At 46.6% G+C, this 9977-nt stretch overlaps 1 protein-coding gene across 1 annotated transcript; it reads right to left on the minus strand.

Moving 5' to 3' along the window:
* Positions 1 to 2567: 2567 nt before the first annotated feature.
* Positions 2568 to 8574, minus strand: CDKN1B (cyclin dependent kinase inhibitor 1B). Its single transcript, XM_020785790.3, has 3 exons — positions 7196 to 8574; positions 5932 to 6065; positions 2568 to 3882 (listed from the first exon to the last, which is right to left on the minus strand). Exons 1-2 carry the CDS (start codon positions 7707 to 7709, stop codon positions 5944 to 5946), a joined length of 636 nt encoding a protein of 211 aa, XP_020641449.1. The 5' UTR covers positions 7710 to 8574; the 3' UTR covers positions 2568 to 3882; positions 5932 to 5943.
* Positions 8575 to 9977: the final 1403 nt, after the last annotated feature.

Genomic DNA, 9977 nt, shown 5'->3' on the forward strand with positions numbered 1-9977 from the left:
CATATCTGGCTTACAGGTTTGCAAAGGGAGGACCCAGAAAGTGCCGAGTTTTTCCTAACCCTTTTCTTTTTAAACTACTAATTTCTGAGTTGTGTTTCTTAAGGAAGCTATGAGAATGCCCTGACAAATGAAAGGTTCCTGTATAATTGCAGTCTTTGGGAGGAAGGTGGGGTAATTTTGCCACACCTTTCAGTTGGGTGTCATTGGATAATTCAAGCACTGGTGATGCAGACACGTAGCAATTAACTTCCCTCAGACATGGCCTGCCCAGAAACAACAGAGGAGCCATCTCCTCTAATGACAAGTAGTTTTACGTTTGCATGTTCTCCAAATGAGCCTTTGAAGTGTGCCTCAAGTGTCCCTTCTTTCTGTTGCTTTGACACTTGCTGATCCTTTAACATGAAGAAACAGCTGATGAAGCATTTCTAAGCAATGGCAAGGCAGCCTGAGATAGTTCAGTGCTGGGTGTGAAATATTTAAATAGGGAAGCCCTCTATCCCGGCACCTTGGCACACTTGAAGCATGGAGCACAACTAGCTGGCAAAAGACTTATCAAAACAGATTGGGTAGGAGAGCTGACAAAAGTGACTCCAGCTGGTGGCTGGAGGATTCTGGGAGATGTAATCCGAAACAGTAACTTTTACAGACTCAAGCTGTTATTGCACTCCTCCCAATGAAACTCACACAAAACAATTTCCTAGGAAATGTATCAGGCCTATTTTGCTTTTGATAATAATCATGTGCTGTCATCAATTCTGACTTATAGCAACCCTTTTCAGAGTTTTCCAGGTAGAGAATAGACAGATGTGGTTTACCATTTACTTCTTCTGGGGGCACCCTAGGACTGCTTGCCCAAGACAACCCAGACTGGCTGTACTCACAGGAGGCACAGTGGGGAATCAAACTCCCAACCTCTGGCTCCGCAGTCAGAACTCTTTTATAATGGCCAAGATCTGCTACATCAATTCTCACCATAGATAAAAATGATGACAAAGCTTTGCCCGTATGTTACTGCTTTTAAATACATAGCAGGACCCATAAGTTAATGTTGGTAGCTCTACTGCCCTAACCCACAAACAGGTGCATTGACACCACCAGTGAAAAGGGTGCAATCCATCCTAGTGCTGGCAAAGCCCCACATATGAAGGAACCAGAACAGAGCTCAATACAGACTGGTGCTCCATTTGTCTCTGTATCAGAGACCCTGAGCCATAATCAAGATGGGTGGGGGGGTAGTGTGAGTATGCTTCCATACTTCCACATCATTCCCACCCTGTACTCTATCTTTGTGCTAAACGTATTTGAAGTTTTAGTTTCACTTCAGGGCTCTCTAGCATAATTCCTACAGAGTGCCGCCCCCCCATAAATGTCCTATGCGTGTTCACCTATATGGTCGTTGGGTAAAACTGCATTTGGAAAGCTGACATCCTCACAAGCCTCATTCCCAGCACCCCATGTGTAGGGATGTTTCTTCAGAGCAGAAGTCTGAAGAGACTGTCTAAATAAACACTTTTCAGTTGAACACTGTAGAGCACCAATCTGCTTGGGTTCCCAATCATGAGCAGGCTCCCAAAGTTATTCAGCAAAATATTCTTTCAACTCTACTTCAAATATGCCGAGGTTTAGAGAAGTACTGTATTTTTCCGTGTATAAGATGCCCCCCACTTTTCTAACCCAAGATTAAGAAATCTAAGTGGGGCTTAGCAAGTGTAGGGGGAAAGGGATCAAAGCGCTGCATGATCACTTTGATCCCTGCTTTCTCCCTTCATGCTAAGCCCCGTGGGGCTTAGCAAGAGGAAAGGGATCAAAGCTATCCCACAACTGCATAATCTTTTTGATCCCTTTCTGCCTTATACAGCCACAGGATTGCTTTGATTCTTTCCCCCCCTCCTTTTGTTAAGCCCCATGGGACTTAGCAAGCAGAGAGGAAAGCAAGGATCAAAGCAATCCTGCAGTGCTTTGATCCCAGCTTTCCTTTTGCTAAGGATTAGCAAGTGGAGGGGAAAGCAGGGATCAAAGCTGTGCAGGAACAATTAGATCCCTGCTTTCCCCTCCACTTGTTTTTGCATTCTCCTCAGCTTACTTCCATGTATAAGACAACCCTCATATTTTAGACAAAAGTATAGTCTTATACATGGAAAAATACAGTACTTTTGCGTGTTGCTTCCTGTGGGGTGGACAGACCTCTGTGCATGTACTGTGCACATTTCAGAACTGTACACATTTAGAAAAAATACCCAATTGTGGCTTTAGCAGGACCATCTGAGAAAATGCACTTTGCATTTTGCTTCATGGTGACAATCTTGCATACACTAGAAAGGTACTTAAAAAGCAACAACAAAGGGTGGTGTTTCTTGAACTGGGAACATTGTGGTGTGGAAGTAGCTTTCCTTCTCACTGCACTGTTTTTCCTCAAAGTAGAGCTTAACCCACCTTCAACCCACCCCTGTGGCTATTTGTCTTGGAGGAGGGAGAGAAGGAAACTTTCTGATGTACATAACTAGGAAATGATTACACTTCCTTTTTGTGCCATGACCTGCAAAACACACAACAGCGAAGTCACTTGATATATATATATATTTATATTTATATATGGCAGTTTTCTTTATTGATTGCTTGATGTAGAACAATATCAATTGGCAACTGTTTTCACACATTACAAAAAAATATTAAATTGGCTCAGTCTGCAATCATTTAAGCACAGCCATATTAACAAAACAACACCCCCCTCCAAAAAACACACACACACAACTAAAAACAAAAACCCTACCAAAGAGAGCATTTACAAATGCACAAACACAGACGCCACTTTGGCTTTATGGGAAAATATCTTCTAGATTTTTTTAAAAAAATCTTTTAACATAAATAAGTTAGTATAATTTCTCAGTGTCTTTACAAAGTTATGTACACAGGTACATTTCAATTTTTTTAAAAAAAAACATACAGGCAATGTAGAAAAAAAATACTGTTTAAAGATGTCATATTCCTTTTTGTTTACCCACCCATGAACATCAGAGAAGTGAGTGAGATGAAGAGAGATTGAAGTTCAGGGTTTATTAATTTCCCCTCCATTCTATTCAAAACATGAATTTTAAATTATTTTTGAAATCATTTAAAGTTAACATTATATAAGGCAAATATATATATATATATTAGGAGAGGACATTTAAAGGGTTCCAGAACTGGAGCCCTTTATACTGCTACATAGTAGAAACAAAGCTCCTACATAAAATTTAAGACACAATGCCATCAGTTATTCTCCTGCACAATCCCCATTAAAATGAATCTACTCCTCCACTGGTCCCATTCATTTTAGTGGGGTTTAGTGCAGAAAACATCTCACTGGAATGTGTCCTTAATGAGCAGAAATTTCACCAACAGATTCCATCAATCTGCTGCAGCCAGTGTTAACATGTTTTTAAAAAAAATTAAAAGGGGCAATACATCCTTAAAAAAAAATAATTAAACATATATGCTGCTTCTCTTCATACAGATCTCTGCCTGCTGGATTTTTGGAAGCAGTTTTTAAACCCCTCACCCTTTATGATCTCCACCCCAACAAAAGAATGGGGTGGGGAGGAGATAGAGATTTATGTGCTACATAATGTAAAAACTATATACACAGGTAGTACAATGAAGCAAATGAGGAAAAACCTAATTGCAGAATGCTACATCCGATGCTTTACGAGGCAGATCTTTTTAAGAGTGCCTAATCTTAGTGTTATTCAATTACAGATTTGTTTTATTTCAGTGCTTGTACAAGTTCTCCATCCCATGGAGAATCAGTGATAACATTGTTTTCTTTCCTAGATAAACTCTGCATCTTCCTTGCTTCATGAACCCGATGCCTCCAAAAGAACAAGGAAACAAAAGTTCTTCATTCTGAAACGAAGGAAGAGAGAGCAGTCATAAGATGGGGAGAAGGGCAAATGCTGGTTTCGTTATTAGACTAGAAGGAGTCACAGCTAAAAAACACCCAGCAGGCCACTGTTTTTGCTGAAGGTAGAACACAACTCAACTCTGGGTGTGGTGGCACAAATGCTGTACACAACTCAGCCAGAGGCTGCTAGATATAAATATTGTGTGCAAGTAGGCACACAATGTAAGGTGTAATTAGTTTACCCTATCAGCCAGTGCTTTTTAATTATTTATGTGTTTTTACAAGTCCAATAAAGAGAATCAAGTTTGTCAGGTAAACAATATTTTATCAGATTCTGGTTTTTCAGAAGCCCCCAGATTTGGCTGTGCAGCACCCATCTATTGATGGAGTCTGCCCTCATTCTGACCACAAGCACTCAGGTTTCTGTTCATTTATTGATGTATCAGCATTACTGTCCTTGAGACTTTCCAAGTCTGCCAGAAATAAAAGCAGCGTGTCCCCTGCTGCCAAGAGACTCGCAGTGCACATGTTGAAAGGGATTACAGCAGGCAAGACGTTATTTCGTATTTATTACTTGTCACATGTATCTATTTCTTGTTATGTGCCAACAATTTGTTTCCTGCTAATGGTGACCCTATGAATTAATCATCTCCAAATGTCCTTTGTTCAGACTCACACTTCTAGCCTACCAGTGAGCAAAAGACAAGATACATGAAACCCCTCCTCCCCTTTTATCATGAAAATCACCCTGCCATATAGATCAGGCTAAGAAAGAAGACAGAGACTGGCCTAAGGTCACCAGGTGGGTTTCATGGCATGGAGGGAACTTGAACCTGGATCTCCCAAGTCTCTAATCCATACACTACACTGGCTGTCTGAAGTGGGACCGGGGTCCTGCCCAAGCTGTATTCCCCTGAGCCTTAACGCCGGCCCCCTTCAGGACACCAGTCATCTCTCCGATTAAAATTTGGCAGGACTCTCCACAGGTGGAACACATTGAGGGTTTTAAAGAGACAGTACAAAACTGGGTGCACCACACAGTTTTCTGGAGGATATGGGAAACACTGGATGCAAGATCATGGCCAGACCTGTCCTCCCCCCCCCCACTGCAATTGGTCCAAAGCAAGGCTGTCATTTCCCTTCCCAGTACCCAAGTAAACAGTCAGTAGTAGTTGGACTTGCACACGTGTCCCTGTTCACCCTGGGAGCATGAGCGTCTCATAACGACGTAGTTCCTAATTTAATCTCTTGCACTGGTTTGCCAAGCATGTTTGTCAACTTTTCTGCAGCACTCTTGCTCTGGAAATCTCAAGCCCAGAGGGTATATTTCCCCAATTCCTGTCCTTAATTAGGAGTTGCTACTCTTCTCATAGCTTGTTGCTACTACTAATGTTGCAATTCAAAACACAACCATGAGCTGTATAGGGCTTCTGAGAAAAAAACACATCAGGCTGTAATTTTTTTGCAGATAGAAGTCAACCACGTGTAGAAACTAAATTAGACTTTATATTTGCTAGGGAGGAATGTTGGGGAGGGGGAAAAACAGTTGTTTGGGGCTTTTCCTCCACATAGTCCTTAATATTAAACCGAAACTGCTTCTTGCAGTTAAGAACAGAAAAAACATTGACCCAAAAAAGTATATTTGATACAAGTGAAGCACCCAACAATTACAAAAACCTGATTCTGTACACAATTACACAGAAGTAAGTATTCTGTGGGGCTTGTTCCCAAGTCAACATGCAGCCTTATGAGTGCAGACTTCATCAGCAATATGTTTTCCTGGCTTTGGTGGCACTTTCAAATTATACTGACTCCCATTTAAATATGTGGCGTCTGCTTGTGAGTAAATTTGGATCAGGCTGCAGGTACGCTTCAGACCCTGTCCTGATCACAAGGTATCCTCTCATGCAACCAAGCTACACTGACCAGATTGATTACTGAAGTTTACCACCAAACTCACTTTTAAACAGCTATCAAGGTAATCTTAGAATAGATCCTTTCCTGCCACCTATACAGATTTTAATAAACGTGAATAGGAAAAGGAAACCCACCTAATAAACAATTTACGTTTGACGCCGCCTTGGGCTGGATTTCTTGGGCGTTTGTTCCACTGAGCTGGCACTGGAAGAGCCTTCTGAAATCACCTCTTCTGTCGTGTTGGCTCTTTTGTTTCGAGGAGAGGAATCTGGGGGGAGGGTTAATAACAGGGGGCAGAAAATACACTTAATACTCAATTTGTGTGTGTGTGTATTAATTTGCCAGCTGGGATTGTGCTAAATATGGACACAACAGTTAAAGAAAGAGTGGGAGAAACATCAGGGAAGGCAGTTTTTTAAACATCTATTTGCATCAAAAAGCAGGGGAAGCAAAGCTGATTATTGCTATTTGTTACATCAGGCACAGAATCATACTTGGTTAAGGAACCGAACAAACAGACAAGCCTGTGGTCCGGATCCTTCACTTCTATTCCCATAACGGGAAGACAGCAATTTCCAAACCACCTATCCCAGAGTATTTTCACTGGCCTCAGCTGGGATTCAACAGAATAAACACAGCTAATAAACATTAGAAGCTTAACTTGCAGTTTTCAGGTCCCTCGAGATTAGCACTCTGGTCGAGAACACATATTACTGGAAAGCCAGCATTGTCGATTTCAACACAGCCTGAAAGTTTTGGGTTAAAGTCTTCAGACCAATTTAGCCTCTCGTGATGGCACTTCCACATTTCATGGGGCACCATCAGCACCCCAACTATTTAGATGACAGCAACCCAGAAGAAGGAAACTGAAACACCAAGGTTCCAGCTGATGCCACCCTAATGCATACCATCTATGGTTGCTGTGATTGGTACATAATTACATATTTTAAATTAATATATTTACTTCCAAATAAAATCCTCCAGTTTCAAATTGAAATGGGGGGAGGGGGAGTTACTTGCTCAAATAACCACTGGCTGAGATTTTTTTAAGATTAGAGCGTTGAGGGGCAGCCAGCTACAAGGGCCGCATAAAGCCTCCACCTACAGAAGACGTCTACCTCTCCGCCTAGCCGCTTACCAGCTCAAGACCACAGGGAAACGTCGGGGCCCCTCTCCCCACTCCCCTTGCGAGCTAGCCACAGTCGGTGAGGGGACGGCCATCGGACGCCCAGGCAGAGAGGTCCCTATGGTCTCGGGCGCGGAGGGGGGCGCGCGCTTGTTTTCCGCACCGCTCGCCTCTCCCGGGAAGGTCTCCCCCTCGGACCCTAAAGCAACCCAAGAGGGATGGAAGGCGCTGAGGGGTTCAAGGGGGCACCGCAGAGGAGGAAAGCCCCTTACCATCCGAGGCGGGTCGCTTCCTGGGCCCCGCGTTCTGGCCGCCGAACTCCGCCGGCGCTCCGGCCGCCTCCGCCTTTGGAACGGGACCCAGCCCGTCCTGCTCGGCTGCCTCGGCCTCGTCCTCGCCGTCCCCCGAGATTCCCTGAGAGCGCCTGAAGCCCGCCGCCGAGGGGCAGCTGCCGTGGACCCCCGAGGGCCGCCGCTTCTGGCCGGCCGCTTTGGCGGCGGCGGCGAGCCTGGGGGGTCTGCTGTAGAAGTCGGGCAGGGCCTCCTTGGCCACGGCTTGCCACTCGTACCGGCCTTCCAGGGGCTGGTGGCGGTGGAAGTCGAAGTTCCACTTCCTCCGGCTGGCCTCTTCCAGGTCGCGGCTGTGCTTCTGCAGCTCCCGGGCTAGCTCTTCGTGGTCGACGGGGCCGAAGAGGTTCCGACAAGCCGAGGGCTTCGGGTAGTCCGCCTGCCGGGCTTCCATCCGCTCCAGGGTCGGGCTCCCATTCGAGATGCGTACGTGGGACATCGCCCGAGGCGCCCCCAGCTTTCGGTGCTGTCCACGGCGGTTGGAGGGGAGTCTTGGAAAATCGCGAGCGAGAGAGACTCCCCCGCGGGTCGCCTCGCTCCCCCTCCACCTAACCCCCCCCCCGGGGACGATCGTGTGCGAACAGAAAAGGGTTAAACACCCACACAGCCCACAACCCTACCGTCACTGAGAGGGAAAGTTCCAAATCGAAGAGAAACCCCCGCGGTCCGCCGTCCTCCCACCACGACGGCCGCGCAACCCTTGCATAAGCCGAGAGGCGGGGAGGGGGCAGGAGAGGAGGCGAGGAAAACAGAGGGGGGGGAGGACGGGAGAAAACACACCGGGGTTCCCACCGAATGCCCCCCTCGATGACGGGTCAAGGGTGCCCGCCGAGGGTGCGGAGGAAGAAAAGAGGAGCGGGAGTCAGGGGAGAAATGGTTAAAAAGAAGCAGCAGCTTTTAAATAAATCTTTCTGATGCTGGCTTTCCCCCCCCCCCCGCTCCTCCGCAAATCCTAATGGAGACGGCGGCTCCCCGGGCGCAATCCTACGTTTGCAAAGTGCGCGTTTGCAAAGGCTCGTCCGATGTCAAAGCTCGGCGGCGGCGGCGGGTTTTTTTTTCTTTTCTTTATTTTTTTTTCCAGGTTCGAGGGGGAAAAAAACAAGGAGGGGAAAAGAGGAAGGGCGGGAGAGAGAGAGAGGGAGAGAGAGACGAGCCTCTTTTCACACAGTTGCCCAATATGGCGATTGAAGGGAGGCTGACGGAGAAGAAAGTGATTGACACGGCCCGTCTATTTAAATAGAGGCGGCGCGCCATTGGTCCGAGCCGCAGGCCCCGCCCCGCCCGACGCGCCGCACCCCGGGCGAGGGGGAGCCTTTTTTTAAAGGTGGCCCGGGAAGGGTGGGCGCGCGCGCGCCCGTCCGTGGGCGCTGCGTGCGGGTCGCGTCGCCGTCCTCGCCGCCGGGCCGAGGAAGTGAAAGAGAAACCGAGCGCTGGGGGCGGTTTTTATTATTATTATTATTATTATTATTATTATTATTATTATTATTATTATTATTATTATTATTATTATTATTATTATTATTATTATTATTATTATTATTATTACTTACGCAGCCGGCCGAGCTTTGCAAATTCTGAGTCGGTTTTTAAGATCGCCTCCAGTAGTTCTCCTAACTCCGGGTGATTAAAAACAAAATTATGGGTTGACTGTGGACGCCCTGTTTTCCCCTCTTGCGCCCTGTCGTGGGAATCCTCACGGGCCGCTAAGGTGCGTTAAATCCGCGGAGTTAGAGCGCAAAAGCCGATGCTGCCCTCCCGTCAACAGCACCGTTCGCTATAGGAACGCGGCGACGAGCCGCTCTCGCTTCACGACATGGTTTTGCCTGGCAGGACCACGGCCACGGAGGCGACCCCGGGCGGCTGGGCCCGGAGCCTTCGCGGGACGCCCAGCAACCACCCAGCACTTGGGGAAACGGGTTTGGCGTCCCCAAAAAGCCTGCCCGCCCTCCCGCTAGGCCAAAAGGGACCCTTCCGGGGCCGCACAGGTCACCCACCCCTCGGGGGCTGAAGAGTACAGCGAACCGCTTCTCCTGACTGGTAAAGGGTAGGATGAAGACAAATCAGGCGTTTCCCATGTCAGGATAAAGGGGCCTTCCAGTTTCAACTCAGAAAAAAAAAGGATGCATCAGCTTCCAGAATGGCGGAGATGGGGGGGGGGGGGACTATTAGGTCGCTGCAGCATGTATTCTAACCCCCAGTCAGACTTGTTTTCTTATGGTAGTGATTTATGCTTTTGGTTCCTCCACCAAAATGCATGCAATACCTTGACACTCGTCCCCTGAAAGTTAGATAGATTTTGCCAGAAGGATTATTAGATGAGCACCATTGTTGATCTTTGGCAAGGATGGAGAAGCTGTGGACCTTCAGATGTTTGGCTACAAGAACTGCTGGATAGTTCAGTGGCTTAGATAGCTCTCTGGCTGCTGAGCCGGAGTTTGGGAGTCCAATTCCCCACTGTGCCTCCTTGACAGGGGCTAGACTCTATGATCCAAAGGGTCCCTTCCATCTCTGCAGTTTTCATTATTATTACTATTGCTACTACTACAACCCACAACATTCTATCCCACTGCTGTCTGGAAACATCTGGACAGTTTCCACCTTGATGTATATTTGCATCCACATCTGTTATCTAAAGAGAAATTGTTTCCCAGCAATTAACTTATGAGCATGGAAGTTAATTTGATGGATTTAAGTTTATTGAATAGCA

Source organism: Pogona vitticeps, chromosome 5 (genome assembly GCF_051106095.1).
Source record: "Pogona vitticeps strain Pit_001003342236 chromosome 5, PviZW2.1, whole genome shotgun sequence".
NCBI classification, from domain to species: Eukaryota; Metazoa; Chordata; class Lepidosauria; order Squamata; family Agamidae; genus Pogona; species Pogona vitticeps.